Source organism: Rhinopithecus roxellana, chromosome 1 (genome assembly GCF_007565055.1).
Source record: "Rhinopithecus roxellana isolate Shanxi Qingling chromosome 1, ASM756505v1, whole genome shotgun sequence".
Taxonomy (NCBI): domain Eukaryota; kingdom Metazoa; phylum Chordata; class Mammalia; order Primates; family Cercopithecidae; genus Rhinopithecus; species Rhinopithecus roxellana.
In genome coordinates, this window is record NC_044549.1 from 58,248,382 (window position 1) to 58,272,679 (window position 24,298).

General features: G+C 38.7%; 1 protein-coding gene across 2 annotated transcripts in view; it reads right to left on the reverse strand.

Moving 5' to 3' along the window:
• Positions 1–3,463: 3,463 nt before the first annotated feature.
• The window catches only part of LOC115896940 (succinate--CoA ligase [GDP-forming] subunit beta, mitochondrial-like), a 101,727-nt gene continuing 80,892 nt past the window's right edge, over positions 3,464–24,298 (reverse strand). Inside the window, exon 3 of one of the 2 annotated variants that reach the window (XM_030929113.1) lies at positions 3,464–3,504. In XM_030929113.1, coding sequence (XP_030784973.1) covers positions 3,479–3,504 — 26 coding nt within the window. In that variant the 3' untranslated portion in view covers positions 3,464–3,478. Of the gene's footprint in view, positions 3,505–23,645; positions 23,890–24,298 lie in introns of those variants that run through there. The other variant, XM_030929109.1, reaches the window with a different exon arrangement.

Sequence of the window (24,298 nt, forward strand, 5' to 3'; positions counted from 1 at the left end):
TGGGAGGAAGCTACTCTGCATTTTGCAACACCACACCACAGGACTCCAGGTTAAAACAGCCAGGAAGACAACAAATATCATACTACTGGGAGAGAATTAATGCTATCCCCTAAGATAGAAAGGCAATAAGGAAGTCTCTCTTACAAGTCTACTCAACATAGCACACTAGAGGTGGACATTGCAACGCAGGCAAGGACGGAAAAAAAAAAAGGCATGCACACTGGGAAAAAAAACAAAAAGACGTAACATGACCTATTCACAGAAGGACACAGTTCTGTATAATGAAATCTTAAGGAATCAATTTTAAACACAATTTGATGAGATAATAAACAAGAAAAGGAAAAGTCACATCAAAGATACAAAAATCAATTGTATTTCATTACAGCAATGAATAATCTAAAAATGAAATATTAAAGTAATTCCATTCACAGTAGCATCAAAAATAAAATACTTAGAAATAAATTTAACAAAAGAAATTAAAGAACATAGCTTGAAAACTACAAAATATTGCTGAAATACAGACCTAAATAAACAGAGAAATTCCAACATTCACAGACTGGAAGATTCAATATTGTGAAGATGGCCATACTCCCACAATTGATGTACAGGATCCACGAAACTCTAATCAAAATTCCAGCAGGTTTACTTTCAGAAATTGACAAGCAGATCCTAAATGTATACAGAAATGAAAACACCTAGAATTGCCAAATGGATTTGAAAAAGGAAAAGAATATTGGAAGATTTTCACTTTCAAATTTCAAAATTTCTAATAAAGTTAACAGTTATTCAGCCAATGTTCTGACATATATTAGATTGATTGCTTCCATTACAAATTACCACAAATTTAGTAGCTTAACAAAAGTATTATGCTACAATTGTAGGTCAGAAACTCAACATTGGTTTCACCAGGCTAAAATCAAGGTGTTAGGACAGCTGCATGGGAGGGTCCCTGGAGAAGCTCCAACCAGCCTGCCCCACTGGGGTAGAGCCTGGAGCAGTTCAGGACCTTTCCAGCAGAAAGGAGCCTGGCCTCTCCTTTTCCTGTGTGAAACCTGGGATTCAAATGACCTGATGGGAAACGCTCTATCAGGGACTCTGGCCTGGTGAGAGTCCCTGGTTCCCCCTATTTTTTCCTTTTCACCCAATAAAACCCTGTCTTACAATTCAAATTGTCTGTGAGCCTGAATTACTTTGTGGCTGTGGGACAAAGAACCCCATCTTTAGCTGAACTAAGGAAAAGTCCAGCAACAATAGCAGGGCTGCATTTTTTCCAGGAGGCACTAGGTAGCATCTGTGCCATTGCTCATTCAGGTGATTAACAGAATTCAGTTCCTGGGCTTGTAGTACTAAGACCCCTGTTTTCCTGCTGACAGTTCTCAGCTACTAGAGGCCATATACATTCCTTGGCTAGTGGCCCCCTTCCACCATTTTCACAGCCAATAACCATAGGTCAAGCCCCTGTCATGCTCAGATACCTCCTCCTCCTTTCATCTCTCAACTCTGACTTAATATGGAAAGGTTTTCTGTCTTTAAAGACTTGTGATTAGATTGGGTCCCCCTAGTAATCCAGGATAATCTCTCATCTAAACGTTTACACTTGTTAACACATCTACAAAGTCCCTTTTGCCATATAAATAACATATTCACACGTTCCAGGGCTTAGGACTTGGACATCTTTGGGGAACTACTTTTCTAATGAACCACATGGTATAAAGATAGATACATAAATCAATGGAACAGAATTGAGAGTCCAGAAATACCTTCTACATTTATAGTCAATTGATTTTTGGCAAAGGTGCCAAGGCAATTCATTGAGGAATGTATCCTCTGTTCAAAAAATGGTACTAAGACAGTAACAAATTTTAACTTAGACCCTCACCACATACCATGCACAAAAATGACCCCAAATAGATCACAGACTTAAATGTAAAAGCTAAAATAATAAACTTTTACCAGAAAATACAGGAGAAAATCTTTGAGATGTGACGCAGGAAAAAAAAAAAAAAAATTTAGATACAACATCAAAAGCATTCTCCAAAAAAGAAAAAAATTAGTAAGTTGGACTTGTTAAAATTCAACTTATAGACTTCAAATGGCACTACTAGAAACATGAAACGACAAGCAACACACTGGGAAAAAGTATTTGCAAAATACATATTTAATAAAGGACTTGTCTCCAGAATTTATTAATAACTCTTATTATTCAGTAAGACAAACTTCAATCAAAAAATGGGCAAACTATATGGCCAGATAATTTACCAGAGAATTTAGATGAATGGTCAATAAGTTCATGAAAAGATATTCAACTGCATTAGTTAGTTAGAAAAGGTAAATTAAAATCACAGTGAAATATCACTCTATACCTACTGCAAAAGCTAAAATTAAAGAGACAGAAAACAACAAAAGTTGGTGAGGATATAAAGAAATAGAAACTTTCATGCATTGATAATGGGACTGTAAAATGGTTGTAGCTACTTTGGAAAAAGTTGGCAGTTTCTCAAAAAGTTAAACATAGAGCTAATGTAATGCAATAATTCCAATTCTAGGTATCTATTCAAGAGAAATGAAAACATTTGTTCACAAAGACTTACATGAATATTCACAGCAGTATTATTAATAATAGCCTCAAAGGGCAAAACAATCTAAATGTCCACCAACTGGTGAACAGATTACAAACCAAATATAACATATCCATATAATAAAATACTATTCAGCATTACAAAACAAGTAATTCTTGATATATGCCAAGTCACAGAACAACCTCAAAAACAGTTTGCTAAGAAGCCAGATACAAAGAGCCACATATCGTATGATTCCATTTATATGCAATGTCCAGAAAGGCAAACTTAGAGACTGACGTGAATGAGGGGTTGCCTGGGGCTAGGGGTGAGAATGGCAATTAACATCAAACAGGCATTAGGGATCTTATGGGAGGGGGGTGAAAATGTTCTAAAAGTAATTTATGGTGATGGTTGTGGAACTCAATAAAGTTACTAAAAATCACTCAATTATACACTTGAAATGGGTAAATTAATGATACATAAACTGCATTTCTATAAAGTTGTTTTAAGAATAACTTACTAAAAAAGAAAGCTAGCCAACAAGGAAACCTATGAGGATTATCCTAGTAGGAAGCATGTGTTCTTGGGAAATTATCTCAATTATGCTATTACCACTGAACCTAAGAAAAAAAGTCCATCTCATTTAGACAGATTTGAAGAAAATGAGTGATATAACACGAATCTAGTGGAATTCTAGTGGATTCTGGGTGGCTGTTCTCTGGATTCCTAAAGGACTGAAACAGAAAAACTAGGCACTTACTATCAGGCCATTCTTGTCACATGAAATACAGGTACCTCCGTGCAGGGGGCTTGACTGGGAATCCTCTTTCACTGACAGCTGAGTCCTCTTTATCTTGAATTTCCACATAACTGCAGCTGACTGAATACATTGGAAAAGATGGGCCTCCTTGGTATTTTCACAGCAGAGTTTCTGTGGACATGACTATTGCCATGAGAATAATAAGTAAGAAATATTCACCAATCAACAGAGTAGCAAACAGATAACACAGGTCAACATAGGTCTCCTCAAGAAATCCCAGATCAAGTCTTGCCTGAAAGACAGTCTCATTGAATTTGCAGGGGTATTGTTTCTTTATAACTTAGCGACTCTCTTTGAAGAGAGAGCCACAGTATGCCATGACAGGATTTGTGCAAAGCAAAACACAAAAGTATTTCATGTGGGCCAGTAAACAATCTGTACAAGTTTTAATAGGAAAAAAAAAAGAAAAGGTAGACTTAGGAAATTTTCCTGATTCAGAATCGAACAGAGTTTTCAGAAGTATTTCCCATTCACAAATGTGTTGAAACATTCTCCTCTTTAAATAGAAAACAGATGATTTGAGATACACATATTTAAATTTCCAGAGCAATCTTGAGGAGCTGCAACAGTTTGGGGAAATGTCAAGAACACCCTCCACTTGAGAAAACTGCTCTGCTCTGTAAGATGGAGATCATCTTAAGGAAATAGAAACCTTCTCGAAGAAACTTACTGAGTGCCATGTTTTTCCCAACTGCTGATTTTTGTTAATTTCATCTGAGAGTTCCTCTCATTCTGCCAACTAAATAAAAATATCTCAAACTGGGTTGGAGGCGAAAAGCACGTAAGTTGAGAAGACAGAAAATACTACAGGTTCACCTGATTCAGAGCTTGAACACTTCCAATCCTCACTAAGAATTGATAACCAAATGTTTCAAATAAACTTCACTGTCAATACCAAACAGTGATTTAGTTATTTTTATTTTTTACAAAAAGCCCCAAATGGATTAACCACCTGAGTGTAAAAAACTCTCCTGATTGATCGACCCAGCTAGATGGTCTAAGGAAAGAATTAAGTCCAACTAGAACACTCAAAAGTGAAGTGCTGGCCAGGTGCAGTGGCTCATGCCTGTAATCCCAGCATTTGGGGAGGCTGAGGTGAGCAGATCACTTGGGGTCAGGAAATTCAAGACCAGCCTGGCCAACATGGCAAAATGTCATCTCTACTAAAAAGTACAAAAAAAATTAGACAGGCGTGGTGGCACATGCCAGTACTCCCAGTCAGGAGGCTGAGGCAGGAGAAAAGTTTGAACCCAGGAGGCGGAGGCTGCAGTGAGCTGAGATCGTGCCACTGCACTTCAGCCTGGGTGATAGAGTGAGACTGTCTCAAAAAAAAAAAAAAAAGTGAAGTGCTTATACTGAAGTTACAAATAAATAAGATAAAAGGACTTTTAAGGAATACTCTCTACTACAAAATAATTAGGACTCAGAGCAGAGTTTCGTTCATAAGTTTAAGTAGAATCATGAGCTAGAGAAAAAAAAAAGAATTGCACTAAGTAAAAGAAGACATACATAGAAATGACACAGGAGGAGATCTGATGTAAACATTAAATTTTCATAGCTACTAAATGCTAAATAAAAGACTTTCCATATTATAGAGTTCTTAAAATCTGGTGACATTTCAACCTGTGGAAACCTAACACATTTTGCTCAGGGCAAAAACTGGGCAGCCAAAAGAATCTCTATCAGAGCCTCTGTCTTCACTGGATCCTTCTCCTCAAATAAGGGCAGGAATGGCAAGAAAGAAGGCAAGGAACTCTTCAAAGCCTCAGAAAGTGGTACGCAACCAGGGCAGCCAGGTACACCCCTACTGTAAAGAGGCATCCACACTACTGTCTAGCCAGCCGTCATGCTACATATTTTATATGAACTTTCTCATTCAATTTTACTGAACAATGGAATTGTATTTCCATTTGCCCAAAGACCTAAAGGCCAAGATCAGGAAGGATACCCTTTCAAGATCTTAAGAGTAATAGGAAGAAAAGAAGGTGTCAAATCTGAATTTCAAAAAGCATCATCAGTTGCAGAGAACTTGGTGAGAGCAGATGGAGTAAGAGGGGAAGACCAGGGGTTTATTTTGTATCTTCCTTTCTCTGTGGGCTTTCATCTCTGATTTGGTCAACACTTTTAATTCCTAACATTTCAAAATCACATCTACTTTTGGTTAAGATGATTGATTTATAAGTTGCACAATGAATAAATAGCATAAATTCAATCATATAAGGAACACACAGTAATACACATTACGTATTATATATATAAAAACATATAATATATAATTTTAAAGCCTATTTCTATATCCAATAGGTAGAGAAATAGTGGCACCTAATCAAGAGTAAGCTGGTGCCTGCTGGAACTATCTATTTTTCCAATAAGTATTTAGATAAAATAATTATGAGAATTTATGTTTTCAAAATGTCTTAGATTGACTTACCTAAAAACCAAAAGCATGTGAAAAATGTGTATGCCAATACTTATGTGAGGGTAGAATCTCAGGGAAGCCAGAAAGAGAGAGGACAGGGCAGTGAGGCCAGGGAGGAACGAAAGGAATGCAAAATGGGATGTTGCCTAGGTGACCACGGCTGAACCAGAGATCACAGCTGGAAGTTTGGTTACGGGAGATGGGTGTCTCCAGAGAGGCCATACGAACCACTGTGTCTGGAAATCATCCCTGAAGGAAGAAGGGTGAAGATGAGGCAGAAAGGCAAGGCAAGGAATTTATCTGCAGGCTTTTTCTGATTCCTTTCTCTCACTGGTCAAAGTCAGCTAAACATAGGTGGGAACAGCCTGAAACCCAGAGGGTCTGATGGGGCTGAACTTGGGCCTCAGAGGAGAAAAAGCGTTTCCAGGCAGGACAGCAACATGGGGAGGCCCAGGGAGGTTGGGGTGACCTGGCACCAGTGCTGCAGCTCTCGAAGAAGATCCAGGAGCACCTGGCCTGGCATCAATTGGAACACATACAGAATATTTTCTAGGATTTTACAGTGTTTTCCAAAGGCCAAAATTTCTATCTTGCAATCCTAAAATTTCCTCAGAAAGAAAGGAATTAGGAATTTCGGTATGTTATGTGCAATATCAGAATTTATAATCCAAATAAAGCTGAAAATAAAAGTATTTCACCCTTAAATAAAAATGTTCCTTCCTCATTAATAGATCATTTTACAATTGAGTTTCTGGTAAGTTAAAGGGTCAAAGTTCACAATTTATAAATTATGGCAAGATAAGGCAATTACAAGATTAAGAATAGAAGAATTTAGAATGTCAAGTGGCATTAATTTAAGTGGAAATAAGTTCTCTACACATAATTTAATTAATGCCACGTGCTCATAGAGCTTTGTTTTTCTGCGATGAAACTCGAAGTTGGATGAGACTAACACAATAATCATAGTCTGATACCCTGCCCTTCAGAACTACAACTTTTACTGCCCATCATTTTTTTAAAATCCTATTACTCAGACTATGTGTAATATAAAATCAGGGGTAAAATCCAAACAGATGTTAATAAGCTTACTGCCACTAAATTATAAACCAAGATACTTCCAGAGGGGTCTCTGTCCTGGCTTCTCTTTCTACCTGATTGGAAAGACTGTTCTAGGAGCACAGTGATATTCCAAGCTGGGCACTAATGTCCTTCAGTGTAGCACCTTTCAAACAAATCAGGGTGGTGTTAGAAAAAAACAAATTTTTAAAACTTGAACAGCATAATGGAAAATAAAGCCCATGTCAGTTGTCAAAGATACTGCAATGTTATCCTTTGAAATGACGTTAGTATGTTTAAAAAAATTAACTTGTTTATCTTGTTTATAGGAAAACATATGACATTGAGTTACAAGGTAAAATAGTACTTATTATTCTGAGATACATGAACAGAAAGACATGTTATAAAATATTTAAGTCACTGATCTCAGTCAGTACAACTCCACACGACTTAAAAATCAAGGAGGTGAGTCAACAAAAAGAAAAAATAAATGAGAAACCATCAAATTAGAATATACTCTAGCAAATCTCAATATATTGATGTTTTATGGTTTTGTCCATCTTTATTTCTTATGTTACTACTATACAACTATATTCTAATACATTTTTAAAAATCAAACTTCATAGAATATAAAGAATACAATGTAAAAATCCCTCACTTTTTTTTCTAGCATATTCAGATAAGCAACATAGGAGAAGCCCACACCAGTACCTGTTGCCATGATATCTGTATTTCATTCATAACACACACAGATACAGCCATGTTTTCTGGCTGTGTGTATGCACTTATACATTCATATGTAAGTCTCTGGAAGGTCATACCACTACCTGACAACTGTGATTACATCTGGGTGGGAAAATTTTACTTGGTCTTCTTCATATTTTATTTTTTGAACAATTTTGCAACATGTTCTTTTTGATTAAATTGAGGGAAACAGTGCTAAAAAGATAAAGTTAAATAAATGAAAGATACATCTTCAAAGTGGCTACATTTATCCTTTCACCCAGCATTTACTGAATGCCTCCTCGGGGCACTGGGAGAGATGCACCAAAGCTGGCCAAAGCTGAGTCTAGAAATGAAGCCTGAGACAACAGACAAATGGCAGAGACTGTCCCTTGATTAACTATTAACTCTACTTCTAGGGTGAGAATGTTATCTATAGGTCACAAAATTTGAAGCGGTTTCATCTTCCAAAACCATTGGTCAGTTTTGAATACAGTTGAGTTGAATATTATAGACTGTCAATCATAATTTCACAACTGAGTTGTCAGGGAGAAAAAAAATTCCTACTGCACTTAGAAATGTCAAGTGTAACCCAATATATGTCAAATTAAATTGAGCTGTTTTTAGGACATTGTTTAGAGTTGTTTATAACAGGGGGAAAACATGCAATCATCCTACATGGGTATATGAACAGGAGGCCTGGAAAATACCTTCCGAAAGTATGACCACCTGTATCTATCAAGAGTTGTGTTTGTGTTCCTGATATCAAGGATCCTCCCTCTCATGGTACCTGGTAAGGTAAATGGTGCTAACTTCCTCTGAAGAGTACTTAATCTTTTAACACTTGGATATCCAGTCACTTTTCTAATAAACACATTTCTCACACATGTATCTCTGTGTGCTGATACAAAGGGAGTTACTGAGCATGTCACCAACGCTTAGCCATTCCCATGGTAGTCTTTTTCTCAAGACTAAACTCCAAAAATGCAGACAAATTAAGAAGGCAAAAGATCAAAAGTACATAGTACCCAGTTATTTTTAATACTGAAAATAAGACTTGGTAAGCAGATGTGTCACACACATGTCTATGGTCAACATAATGGGGCTGTCTTCTGCCGTATTTGTTTGTCAAAAGGATTGGAAGGTCTGTCAATGAGAAGTGACTTTCTCTGGACACTTAATCTTTCTCTAAGAGATTAAACATTCAGTATTTTTTAGAAGAGGAGGACATGCAATGAAGTAATGGTTGCAATTCTTTGCTTTAATTCAATCAGTATTTACTGAGCACTTTCCTGTTGCAAGTTCTTTGCACCAAAGGTGCGATGGTGAAAAGTGAGCCTTGAACTTTTCAAGCTCAAAATCAAGTTAGGGAGACAGATGAAAAGAAGGCAAAGACAAAAGAATGCAAGATGTATAAAGGGCAGTGGCAGCATCTCAAAGTGATGCCTAACTCCAGTATGGAAAGTCAGAGACACTTCTTGGAGTACTAGGCTAAGGAGAGGTGAGCACAAAGTACCAAAGGGAGGGAAGAATAATTATAGAAAGACCCGATGGTATTTAAAGGCAGCTTATAGGATTCAGTCAGGTAAGGATGACTTCTACCAATACAGTTAATCATCAGACATGCATTTAATGTGCAGAAATGGTAAATCAGTAAGAGTTGTAAATTAGCTCCCAAAAAGTTGGAGCACTAAATATTAACTTACAATACCCAAATTAAGAAGCCAAATTAGGAACTCTGTTTAGTTCTCAGGTTAAACCAAGCTAGATCCTTTGAAAGTTTTGTACTGAACACTTAATAAGTACCAGAGAAATTTTGCCATGTGCATGACATATCAATATACCATAGTTCCTTAAAAAAACTTATTTAATATTCAGGGGTACATGTACAGTTTTGTTATACAGGTAAATTTCACATCTCAGAGGTCTGGTGTATACATTTTTTTGTCACCTAGGTAATAAGCATAGTACCTGATAGGTAGTTTTTCAATCTTCACCCTCCTCCTACTATCCATCTTCAAGTAGGCCTTGTTGTCTGTTGTTCCCTTCTTTGTGTCCATATATACTCAATGCTTAGCTCCCACTTATAAGTGAGAACATGCAGTATTTGGTTTTCTGTTCTTTAGGATAGTTTGCTTAGGATAACGGCTTCCAGCTCCATTCATGTTGCTGGATAAGACATGTTCCTGTTCCTTTTTATGGTAGTATAGCATTCCATGGTATATATGTACCGTATTTCCTTCATCCGATCTACCAGTGATAGGCACCTAAGTTGATTCCATGTCTTTGCTGTTGTGAATAGCGCTACAGTGAACATATGTGTGCATGTGTCTTCATGGCAGAATGATTTACATTCCTTTGGGTATATACCCAATCACGCTGGTTGAAAAGTAGTTCTGTTTTAAGTTCTCTAAGAAATCGCCAGACTGTTTTCCACAAAGGCTGAACTAATCTACTTTCCCACCAGCAGTGTATAAGTGTTCCCCTTTCTCCAATCTTGCCAGCATCTGCTATTTTTGACTTTTTACTAGTAGCCATTCTGACTGACTACACCACACATCTAAACCATTCATTTCCGTGGAATGACATTCCCCTCCCCCAAAAAACGCCTTTTATTACATCACACATGATCATTCTCCCATAAGGCAATTCTCAGTCTATTCATTTTGATGTTTGTTTTCTTCCATCAAACTTCCATCACCTCCCTCCAGTAACTCAACTGTCTCAGGGTAGTGAATGGGAGTTATTTGTATGCAGTGATAAAAGGGGAAATACCTTACATACCTTACATTGTCTTTCTTTTACCACTGAGTCCATGACATAGCTCCCTCTCCTCTGATGCCTCAGCCTCCCACTGAGACTCACCAGTGATGTTGGTATGTTCAATCACCAAGGCTCTGGGACACCACCTCTTGCCACACCATCTCTGGCCACGTCAATTCCAGCAGAGGGCCAAACCTGTTGCAGATGCCTCTGTCATCCATTGCCCTGTCCAAATTCCAACTTGGAAGAGCCACCCTAGGGAGAGCCACCATCCTCTCTGCTTGCCTGCCTCCTCACTGGTCTCCTTCTTCTGTTCTTGGCCCCCATACAGGCCAATTTCAGCTCAGCCAGAGGATCGTTTTAAAATATCATGTCACCTTGAGCTCAAAACCACGGCAAAGTTTCTCAAAGTGTTAATTTACCGTAAGACCCAGCAATTTCAACGCTGGGGATCTACCTGTTTTAGTTTATTTTTGCTGTCATGACAGATTATCACAAATTTAAAGGCTTAAAACAATGCTCATTTATTGTCTCACAGTGTTTGCAGGTCAGAAGTCTGGCAGGACGTAACTGAATTTTCTGCTTAGAGTCTCACCAGGCTAAAATCAAGCTACTGGCTGGGACTACGATTCATATTTGCAGCTCAGAGTCCTCTTCCCACCTTACTAGTTAGTGGCAGAATTCAGTTCCTTGCAGCTACAAGACTGAGGTTTCCAGTTCCTTGACACAAGGCCCTCATCTTGAAACCAACAATGGTACATCAAATCCTTCTCAGGCTTCAAATGTCTTTGATTTCTGCTATACCTCTCTAAATTTCTCTTCTGACTTCCTCTACTTCATCTTGTGCTTTTAAGGGCTTATGTGATCATACTGATCCATCTAGTTAATCCAGGATAATCTCCTGATCTTAAGGTCAACTGCATAGTAACCTTAGTTACATCTGCAAAGTCCTTTTTGCCATGTAATACCACATATTCAACGGCACAAAACTAGGGGCAAAAGTCCTGGGGCCAGAATTCTGTCTATTACAGCACCCAAGAGAAATAAAAATACATTCCACACAAAGACTTGGACACAAGTGTTCATAGTAGCATTAATCATGATAGCCAAAAATTCAAATCAACATAAATATCTACCAGTTGGTAAATGGACAAAATGTGCTGTATCTATACAATGGAATACTCTTTGGCAACACAAAGAACAAACTACTAATACATTCAGCAATATGAATTAACCTCAAAAATATGATATTAAGTGAAAGAAGCTAGACACAAGAGACCACATGTTGTAGCATTCCATTTAAAGAAAAGACAAATCTATAGGGACACAATGTAGATTAATGGCTGCTGGGGCTGGCAGCAGTAATGAGATTAACAGTAAAGGGCATAAGGAATCTTATTAGAGGACAAAATGTTTTAAAATTGGACTACAGTGATGGTTATATAACTTGGTAAATTTACTAAACATCATGGAACTAAGCTTCTTTCACTTAATATCATGATATCATGTTTTTGAGGTTCATTCATGTTGTTGAATGTATTAATAGTTCGTTCTTTGTTCTGCCAAAGAGTATTCCATTGTGTGGTGTATTAGTCCACACAATGGAATACTCTTTGGTAATTGCTGCTATAAAGAACTGCCTGAGACTGAGTAATTTATAAAGGAAAGAGGTTTAATTGACTCACAGTTCCACATGGCTGGGGAAGCCTCAGGAAACTTACTTTCATGGTAGAAGAAGAAACAAACATATCTCTCTTTACATGGTGGCAGGAAGAGGAAGGGCCGAGCAAAGGAGGAAGAGCCCCTTATAAAACCATTAGATCTCATGAGAACTCACTCACTATCACGAGAACAGCATGAGGGTAACCACCCCCATGATTAAATTACCTCCCACCAGGTACCTCCCCACGACACATGAGGATTATAGGAACTAAAATTCAAGATAAGATTCAGGTGGGGACACAGTCAAACCATATCATATGGATACAGTACATTTTGTCCATTGAAGTATATACTTGAAATGGGTAAATTTTACGATATATAATATATAACTTAATTAGCCTGTTAGAAAATTAAAAATAAATAAATAAAACCATCACAAGGCCGGGCGCGGTGGCTCAAGCCTGTAATCCCAGCACTTTGGGAGGCCGAGACAGGCGGATCACGAGGTCAGGAGATCGAGACCATCCTGGCTAACACGGTGAAACCCCGTCTCTACTAAAAAAAAATACAAAAAACTAGCCGGGCGTGGTGACGGGCGCCTGTAGTCCCAGCTACTCGGGAGGCTGAGGCAGGAAAATAGCGGGAACCCGGGAGGTGGAGCTTGCAGTGAGCTGAGATCCCGCCACTGCACTCCAGCCTGGGTGACAGAGCGAGACTCTGTCTCAAAAAAAAAAAAAAAAAAAAAAACCATCACAAAATAGTTTCCTCTTTCATGCAAATTTAAAGCCAGCAACCCTCCAGTTGCATACAGAGTCCTACAGGATATTCTCCATACTCCAATTTCACCTCATGTCCCACAGCTTGCTTACTGTCTTTCTCTAATCACCTCATACCTCCAGGAACATTCCTCCCTCAGGACCTTTCCAATTGACCATGATGCACATGGTCTTGACCATGGAAAGAACATGAAGAGGATACTCAATGCTCCTCTCTGCTGCCTTTGTGCTCCAATGGGATAAGGGAAGATATAATGAAAAATGATGGCACTGTAAAAACTGGTACAAATATTATGATGCTTAGAGAGCAGGCAAAGGACATTCTTCAGAAAAGGGATATTCCATCATGTGTCTCCAGCTACCAGGCATCTGTCTCCATGCCAATAAGCCACTAGAATATACGAGCTGACTACACCAGGAATGTACATATCACTATCATGCTGATGCTTTCTCCCCGCTACCACTCATGTTCCCTTGTCCACTAAGAGTCCTGCTTTAGGCTGGGCACAGTGGCTCATACCTGTAATCCCAGCACTTTGGGAGGCTGAGGTGGGCAGATCACTTGAGGTGAAGAGTTCAAGACCAGCCTAGCCAACATGGCAAAACCCCATCTCTACTAAAAGTACAAAAAATTAGCCAGGCATCCATGTGGTGGGTGCCTGTAATTCCAGCTACTCGGGAGGCTGAGGCAAGAGAATTGCTTGAACCCAGGAGGTGGAGGTTGTAGTGACCTGAGATCACATCACTGCACTCCAGCCTGGGCAACAGAGCAAGACTCCATCTCAAAATAATAATAATAATAATAAAATAAAAATTAAAAATTAAAAAAAGGAGTCCTGGTTTATTTCAGTTATTTCCCTGATAGATTTTCCTCCACATTTGTAAACTAATGCTGACATCAACCAACCTATATCCTAAACTAGCCAAAAAAATCACACTCACTTTATCAGAACTATGTGTGCAGTTAAATAAATAGCATGCTGCTTCCAAAAGAAACAATTACTTCTACTTTCTAAACAAGGATGAAGCATCCTACTTGTAATTCTCAATGATTTCCACAGAGATCAAGTGAGGTTCCTTCTTTACCACAGCCAAATTTCCCACCACCAGATTCACAAGGCAGAAACTTGAGAATTCAGTGAACAGTACCAGTTAACCTCAGAGGGCTGTTGTAGTTTCTCAGTAAGCTCCTGGAACAACCTAGACTGCATGGGACAAAATTTTCTTTTTGCAAATGATGTGTTTTATTTTTTTTAAAGGAAGAGGTATGAATAATAATGAGATTCATTGATTTCGAGAGATCAGAAACAGGTAAGTTTTGTAGCAGAGTCTAATGTGCCAATTTCAGTCCTTAGGCAGTCAATTAATCTACCCTTCCCAATTGGTCTGATGTTCATGATCCTATGGGGTGTTTTTTAAAGTAAGTAAAGTAAGTAGTTTAAATAAAGAAGATCAAGGATCTTGCTGGCTTCTCCTCTTTTTATATGTTCTGTTGGATGACCTTTTGAAATGCTCTAGACCAAAGTTTGTTGCTTTTGGTTTAAAGCAACACAGTATGGTGGTTATGAACACATGCTGGGACAGGCGGAGGTTCCAATTCCAAATGTGACATTTACTACGTTCAGAGATTTAAGTAACTTGTTCAAGGTCACACAAATAATAACTGACATGAAAGGGATCTGAACCAAGATAGTCTGACTCCTATGGGTTTAGTCAGTATCCTAAGCTGCCTCTCATTTACTGTTATTACTACTGTTCACCCATCACCACCACCGCTATCCTCCTCCTACTCCTGCTTCTCCTCCTTATCATCATCACTATCAGACAGCCAGGTTATAGATAACAATTAAAACTGTTATTAATGTATCCAGTCTTGAACACCAAAAAGCCACATTCAGCAAATGTCATCCAATAAACAGTCACCACATCCATTCATTTTTCTAATGCTATTCCAGTGAACTAGGGAAGAAAATGTCATAAAACTCATTTTACAGATTGGGGAACTGAGCTAAAAATGATTAAGTCTCCTCGCTTCCCTCGGTGACTGAGAGGCTGAGACAGAACTGATGACACTCAGCTCTGTTTGCCCGGCATTATCACTCATCTTAAAAATATTTAAGCTTCCCAAATGAAAATAGGTAGGACTATTTCTAGCCGTCTGATCTACCTGGAGACAAACAAGGCCAAGCTGGCTTGCTAAGCACATTGGAATAAATAAAGTATTAAGACATGAGTGAGGGCCTATCATAAAGAATTCCCATGTTGCGTCTGCAGTCAGCATAATAACTGTGGCATTTCTTTTCGTTCTGCATTCAGCCTGGGTAATTCAGTGAAACCTTAAAAGTGACAAATGAATGTTGAAAAAGAGCTGACATTTCTTCCAAGATTTGAGAAGATGCCAGAAGGACCCTAGGAAAGTGCAGTGACAGCTGGAATGGAGGAGGACAGAGTTTAAAAAGCAACTTACCACTTATTTTTTGTGTTTAATTTTTATATCAAGACCACAGAAATAACAGGAGATTGTACTGAAAGAAAAAAAAAGCTCTTTTTTATTGTACAATTAATATTTCTAAATTAGCCGAAACCAGAATGATTGTCAAATGTGTCACCGAATCCTATAATCCAGTCCCTATGGTATCATTCATTGACAAATATTTCTATCCATTTCAAAACACACAAGGAAAAAAGACTCTTAAAGATTCTACCAGACCTTTAAAAAGGCCCTAAAAAATTCCAGAGCTTTATAATATTTTTCTACTACTTTGCTACATGCACATTTGCCAAAATTTCCCTAAAACAAACCACTTAAAATTAATAAATTACCTGTCAAATCCCATAAAAACAGATGGTCACTTAGAGACAGGAAAAGATGTTAGCATTCTGTTTTACACAGCTGTTCAGACTAGGAAAAGATCACTTCATTTTCCATAACAGACAATGAACCTTGTCTTAAGATTTCCAATATTATGCATAAAAATGAAAATAGCATGCAGCTGCTTCTATGTTACACATCTGGTTACTGCTGAAGAAACATCTTTAATAGTAAAATGAAAATCATTATAATAAATAAGAACTAAAATTGGTCTTTGTTTTCTCTTAACAAGTATCATGCTACTTGTAAGTCCTTTGCTATCAAAAAATTTTAAATTGCTAAATGTTCCTAAATTGCGGTACTCTAATATGCTATCTAATGCAATTAAGAATTTATCAGTAATCTCCTATCCATAAGAAAGTACACACAGCTGAATATCTGACACGCCAATTGTTTCTTCCTGTTACTCCTTTCAAGAAGGTGTTTTAGTAATTTTATCAGAAATCTAACGCAAGAAACAATAAGTCAACACAACATTAGTGTCACACATCCAAAATGAGATTTTGATTTGTTAGTCTCCAACACATTACTTACATTACTATAAATCGCATGAAGATGAAGACATTTGGCACCTAAGAACAGTTATGAAATACCCAACACCAAGAGCATGCCTGTATTTATGCTCAGAGCTCTCTTGGTTCTATATTTTAGCAAAAGACATGAAACTTGATAGCTAAATATATGATCACTTTTTCACATTATTTGCCTGGAGCACCAATGTTTAAGTCTTCAAAATGTCTATAAAATATATTGGTGACATTCAACTACTCTAAGAGATGGGGTATATACAGCAGGGGGATTCATTTAATATTGGCAAAATGATTACAATTTGGACAGGCTACTTTGAATTATCTGTTAAGTATTGAATTTGTTTTTTTTTTTTTTTTTTTTTGTTGAGACAGAGTCTCGCTCTGTCGCCCAGGCTGGAGTGCAGTGGCCGGATCTCAGCTCACTGCAAGCTCCGCCTCCCAGGTTTACGCCATTCTCCTGCCTCAGCTTCCCTAGTAGCTGGGACTACAGGCGCCCGCCACCTCGCCCGGCTAGTTTTTTTTTTTGTATTTTTAGTAGAGACGGGGTTTCACCGTGTTAGCCAGGATGGTCTCGATCTCCTGACCTCGTGATCCGCCTGTCTCGGCCTCCCAAAGTGCTGGGATTACAGGCTTGAGCCACCGCGCCCGGCCTAAGTATTGAATTTGATCAGAAGTTTTCCTATCAATCCCTTGTTTAAAATTTCCAGTGGATTTTGCTGGAACAAAATCCAAGCCCCTTTCAGGGCCTACAAGGCTCTGGTGACCTCTAAGACCCTGACCATCCCTCTAACCCCATCTCCTTCCACTCCCTGACGCCATGCCTCCATGATCATCTTTCTGACCCTTGAAGTCACCAAGCTCCTGGCCATCACCCATGTGACCCACCCACTTGGAATGCCCTTTTCCTTCCCTTAGATCTTCTTGCAGCTGTTGAGCATTCACATCTCGCATCACAATGTCATTTCCACAGGGAAGACTCCTCCCACCATTAGTCCCACCTTTATTTTTCCATGACTATCTCACTTCCCTCTTTTATATTATTCATAGCATTACTAACTTGAGGACAATATATTGTAATTCTTTACATGGTATTCTGTCTTCTCTCACTAGAATTCAAGGCCACTCCCAAGAGATGGCTTACTCCAGTTATGTCTCCAGCACCAAGTACCTGTACATAATACATACTAAATGAAGGGACAAACTGTTTTTCACTAAACTGACTAATAATGCGATTGAAGTGGCCAAACAATCCAATGGTATCTAACTTGTATCTTGGATACCCCACTACTGGCCTCATAATTAGACTTAATCATGGAATGAGGTGATAAGTCCTCAAGGCCTAAGGGATTGTCCAGAGCCTATATATCCCCTCCCATGCACATCCCCGGAAGTCTACCGAAATGGCCCATTTTGGGCCTCTTCTCAAGATGGGACCTTCTGAGGGAAGCATGTGCTGTCCTCTAATTACACTCCTATGCTCAAGGGGTGGCTGTGTGCAGGAGAGGCAGATGGACCTGAACACACATACTCATGAGGCACCTCACAATGCAGAATGAAGCTGGGGGTGGAAAGAGGAACTACAGGCTAGGGGGTGATAATCCCTAATCCCTGTGCTGCATGTTCCTGCACTAAACTCCACAAAGTCCGGGAATGCAAAATGGAAGCCAGGCCTCACAGGTCACTCTGAAGGTATGTTTGTCAGGGCAAGACATTTTATTCAATTTCGGATATACTTTAGTCTACTTGACACAGTATTAGCTTGATTTATACATGCATTTATAAAATTTTATATTTTGAACACATGGTGGATGGGCCTCTATTTGTCCTCCTGCCTTTGGTACCATAAATGTTAGGGATGAGGCCTAACTGCTACTCTGAGAACTCGATCAAGTACCTCAGTTCACTGAGTCTGTTTCTTCATTTGAGAAAGAGAAATAATTCCTGTCCTGTCGATACCTTATATTATGTGAAGAACAATACATACAAATATAAAACATAATTGTAAAATATTTCTATTATGTTCTATCCCACATACCTCCCCATGTATTCCAGCAAGTGAGAACCATGATAATTTCCATCACCAATTCCAAAGCAACTGTGGCTTTTGAGAAACTTTTGAACTAGACAGGTGTTATGGTGGATGTTTGTCCCCTCCAAATCTCATGTTGAATTGTAATTCCCAGTGTTGGGGGTGGAAGCTGGTGGGAGGTGTTTGGGTCATGGGGGAAGATCCCTCATGAATGGCTTCATGCCCTCCTTGCAGACATGAGTGAGTTCTCACTCTGAGTTCATGTGAGATCTGGTGTTTAAAAGACTATGGCACGTCCCACCTCCCACTCATGCTCCCTCTCTCACTGTGTGACATACCTACTCCTGCTTTGCCTTCTGCCATGATTCTAAGTTCCTTGAGGCCTTCCCAGAAGCTGAGCAGATACTGGTACCATGCCTCTTGTACAGCCTTCAGAACCATGAGTCAATTAAACCTCTTTTCTTAATAAATTACCCAGCCTCAGCTATTTCTTTAAAACAACACAAGAACAGACTAACACAACATGGTTTGGCTTTTCACTGCCTATTTTTTTAGTGTTAAGTACTCTACATTTCTTCTCCATTCTACAAAGTTTCACATCTTTCCAGAAGAAAAAGATGTCCAAGTGTCTAAGACTTTGGACATTAAGAGAGACAGAGTTCTTTAACAAAATTTTTAAAGTAAAAAGTAAAAAAAAAGAATCTTTTCTAATTATTTATAGTTGTAGAGAGGTGCCAACTAAAAAAAATCTCATCTCCTATTTAGCCTATTGAATACTGACCTGTTTTCCAGGAAAAGTGCATAATATACACTAGTACTATGCATTTATTGATCTCTAATCGGTTGCTGGGATGAACTGAACAAGAAATATACCCCTGGGGCTCTTTTAGATCTCTCCAGCTGTCTGTCCAGAAGCCTTTCCTCCCATTCCAGAGAAAGGATGATCTCAGAGATTTAATAAATCAAGAGCACAAATAGTGCACACAAGGAAGCTAGGACAAACAAAGAGAAATGCAAAATGAGCTGGCAGGTGGGTTAGGGTATAGCAGTAGACGAAACAGACTCTGCAGGGCAAGGGAAAACAGAATGAGTTTTCAATGGACTGAGATTGAAAAAATCAAAATTCCTTTTCACAACTGATATGGTTTGGCTGTGTCCCCATCCAAATCTCAACTTGAATTGTATTTCCCAGAATTTCCACATGTTGTGGGAGGGACCAGGGAGAGGTAATTGAATCATGGTGGCCAGTCTTTCCCGTGCTATTAAGTCTCATGAGATCTGATGGGTTTATCAGGGGTTTCTGCTTTTGCTTCTTCCTCATTTTTCTCTTGCTGCCGCCATGTAAGAAGTGCCTTTTACCTCCAGCCATGTTTCTGAGACCTCCCCAGCCATGTGGAACTGTAAGTCCAATTAAATCATTTTTTTCTTCCCAGTCTCAGGTATGTCTTTATCAGCGGACTAATATAACAATACATTAGATCTGCCACATGGAGTACACTAGTCACTGTAGAAAAATCATAAACCACCTAAAAATAAACAACAGAAATCTATATCACATTCTCCTTTAGAGTTCATCATATCAGAACTTTCCAATTTTCTATATAATTAAATAGTTCTACCTTGTCTCTGAAGTCTACAAATCAAATAAATGCAGCAGGAAACCTACCTGTAAATAATAACAGCAATAATAATAAAGGATTTAACATTTATTGTCTTTTTTATTGATTGACTGATTTCCATACATTGATCTGAGTTATCGCTATTAATTTAATGAGGACTCAGCAACAATCTGATTCAAGAAATATGATTAGTTCCTTTTGTAGATGGGGAAACTAAGACACAGGAAAGTTAAGAAGCTTGCCCAAGATCTCATGTGGGAAAATTAAAAGAAAAGTATTTAGACTCCAGAAGGTCTGGCTTTATAGAGGCAGCCAATGGTTCACATGTAAGAGACAGAGTGAAGAACTGCCAGGAACTTGACACTTGATCAGCCAGCCCTTCAACAAATCTGTGTTCATCATTATCACATTCAAGGGTGCAAGGAAAAACAAACAACACAAATAAAGCTAATGTGAATCCAGGCCTGGAAACTCACTATCCTAGCAGAGAAGGAAGAAGATCATACTGATAAGACCTTACAGAGCAGCTTTGTATACAATCTCTCATATGGTATCTCTTCACAATATCCCTGAATTGTTATTCCCAGTTCATAGAGAAAGAAACAGAGACCAAATATGCCAAGCAAGTTATTCAAGATTACAAAAGTATTCAGTGGCATTCCCCACATACGAACAGGTGTTAATTCAATATTAATTCAACCAGCATCCCCAAACAGTCTGGAGAATAGATCGTCCTTGTTATTCAAGACATCAACTCAACGAGTGGGAAAAGAAATTGGTAATATCTAATCATAAGCACATGTAACTCCCACACCCTCCAAAAAAAATACTGAGTATCAAAGCCACAGCTCAAATCCAGACCTTCTAAATCCTATTCAAATATTGTTTCTACCACACCAGGTGCACTGTCAACCCACAATACTGTAAAGAAAACCCCATGATGTAATTGTAAACTGTAAATCCTGATGGGTTAGGCCTTGACAAATCAAAATGAAGAAAATACACTCACTTCCCAATGTCCATGGCTTCCTTGTTTACTATAGAAGCAAACCACTATGGTGAACCTAGGTAGTCAATGAAGGCTATTAGGAAAATTACCTTCGTTAGTGACAACCATTCTTCTGATACAATTTGTGCACATTACTATAGGTCCGGGTGGTTACACGGCAACCTCCACAGTTATTCCACCAATTTCTTTAACATGGTTTTAAAGATAAATACCACATTACATGTCTATAATATATAATATATTTTCAAATAGTGGCTTGTTATTATATTCTTGCAATAATAATTAAAAGTTGTTCTTCTACCCTATAGGATATTTGCATCATCATACTCCAGCAAATAGCATATTCAATTGGTCTAACACATCCTCAATGCCTTTCTTCATCTACCACATCCCAAACATCAACGAGTCCTGAGCTGTCCATCCAAAACACATCCCAAAGACATCTGCTCCACCACATCTCCTGTGTAAACCTCTCATTCACACCACCATCTTTTCTCACTTGGAAGACCATAACGACAGCTGATCTCTTTCTCACTTCTCCTGCAGCCCCATTAATCCATTTACCACAGGACAGTCCATAGGGTGACCGACTCATCCTGGTTTGCCTTAGGCTTTCTCAGTTTTAGCCCTGAAAGTTCCATGTTCAGGAAACTCCTCATTTTTGAGCAATCAAGAGCAGTTGGTCACCCCAGACTATGGTGAACTTTTTATAAGATAGATAAGATCAGGTCATTGCAGAAATCACTAGCCACAATTCCTCATCTCTCCCTGGATCCCTTTTCCAAGTGACCATGCAGTTCTTCCCACTAGAGGCCTTGATCCCTTGTCTTTGGATTCCAACAATGGGCTATTAGCAGATGTGATACAGCAAGGAGCTTGAAACACACTTGCAGATGGGCTTGCTCTCTTACATTCTAATGGCCACTTCCTTGTGAAAACTACACCCACACCTAGCCCACAAGTCCAAGGAGGATGAGAGGCACATGGTGCAGGCCTGGATCCAACCTGCAGCTTGCAGTCAAGCCCAAAGAGGGCCACCTCACCCCACTAATATGTAGACACTTGAGCAAGAACAAATGACTCCCTGAGTTTGGGGATGGTTTGTTATCTAGCATTATCGAGGCAATACCTAACTGACATGGATTTCATCCAAACTTTTTAGTAGCTTCCCGTTTCACTTAAGAGTAAAATCAAATATACTTACCTGAGCACAAAGCCTTATATGATCTGGGCTCTAACCCATTTGCTAGACCTCATCATACTATCCTTTTCTCAACTTCATTCTCACTGATCTCCTTTCTGTTTATCAAATTGATAAAGCTGTTTCTAGTTCAGGATATTGGCCTCTCCTGTCACCTGCGCTTGAAACATTTTCATCCCAGTTCTCATGACTGGCTCCTTTTCATCCTCACAGGTCAGCTTAAAAATCACTTCCTCAGAGAAGCCTTCCTTGACTATCCTAAGTCCTAGATGATTTAATAACATGAAACCTGTGTATTTCTGTCATAATATTTCTCACAATCTGTCAATTATTTGCTAATTTGTTTGCTTATACTCTGCATCCTCACCAAGCTCAAATATTCAAACTATTTTCTGCATATGTTAGTGGATACCAATTGGATGGTACCCAAAGGCTCAGAAAATCCCTTAGCCTGGTACCTTCTGGTGTGATGGGTAGAAGATATTTATTATTGAAAACAGACAGTGAAAATCAGTAAGACAGTAAAGCTATAGATGACTTTTAGCAATCATTGATATTGCTTTAAAGTCCAAAAGGGATTTGATTTTTTAAGAGTTAGCTGGATATAACTTTTTTAAAACCAGAAAGAATTACACCAGATTTTTAGTTGTATCAGTCTTTCCAAATGAAATAATACCTCAAAATCAGACTCCAGTAACAATATCCCTCCCCCTCCCGAAAAAAAACTACTTTGCTTAAATCAAAGGAAGCTGAACAAATAAAAATTTGTTTGATGTGGTATGAAATTACAAGCCTTTAGTGACAGAAGTTAAAAACAGAAGCAATGAAAGTATCATTCTCTATCATTAGTTACAGTTCCATACTACTGGTCATGTGGAAAATTTTAGCTATCTACTTCTTCAGGGACTTCAATGTTCACAAAAGACCCCTTTAAACTCCAACCACTGTGAAGTTAAAAGGCAGAGAATAGTGAAAGTAGGTGTGTTTCTATATTGAGAATACCTTTGTAATGTGAAACACAACAGACCAGTTCCTTGTTCAGCTAAAGGGGGCTGCTTGCAGTATTCAAGACAGAGGCGAGGAGGCACCAGGGCTCCTCAGAGTTTTGACTTGGGGAGGCACCCCAAGAAGGGAAGACACAGAATGTCAGCTAGGCCTCAAGCAGGAAAGGAGTGCCGGGGTGGGAGTCTGACCAGTCTAGAGAGTTTTGAATTGAACTTCGGGAGAAAGAGGGTGTGAAGAGATGGCTCTGCGTCCTAAGTGAAGGTAAGCAACCTCATGAACATGGCTCCGGCCAGCTGGAGGCCCTGCTCCCTGGACTTTGGGCTTGGAAGCAAAGGCCACTGACTCTTTCTCTATCACTCTGAGAAGCTCCATTGTGCCTGGGCCTCTTAGATGATTATTTTATAAACTATGGATTAGGACAATGGCATATCTCAGAAAAGGCACATGAGGATTCAGTGAGACAAAGCAGGATAAACATTTAACAGTGTTTATTATAGATATACTGAGTTTTCAAAACATTTCAGCCATTGTATTTTCTACCACCTAGCACACACACCAGATCAATATTTGATGAGAGCATAAGTAAATGAAAGTCTAAGGTTTTGTTGAAATGTGCTCTTTGTCTTGAAAAGGAAAAGAATTGCATAAAGGTAAAACAAGATGAATGTGTCTCCTAAGACACCAGGATAGCAGATCTGAACATTCTAGTCATGAGAAAATCATTCCATTTTGTAAATGTACCACTGGCCTTCTGGTGTATACATCATTCTCATAGGCTTGGTTGATGAACATCCAACTTCCTTAGTTTGATGAACTCTGGGTGGGTATCCACAAGTTTCCTGACCTAAAAGGCAAGGAGTGGTTTGGTTTACTTAAAGTAGTACTCCTTGATGGGTTGTCTATAGGATCCATCTCAGAAAGCAGCCATCTATACTTCCATCAGGAAACACACCTCTCTCTTACCCATAACACAAGTAACTAGCTTTACACACAAACAGTAAGAGGATCACAGTTATTACTTCTCTGTTTAAAGCTAGAATTGCCAACTTCTTGCTAATCATTTTGAAAAATAATTTTCATGAGAGCCAAGGAGAAAGAAAGAAAGTTAAGGACAGGGTTTCTATTTTGGGTCAGAAAAACACTCTGTTTGTTAAATGTATTATATTTAATAATGAGTCAGAAAGGGAAAGTAGTTGTCATCTCTTCCAAGAAGGCTTCCCTGGCCACCCAGCATGTACAGTGGAATAGGCATC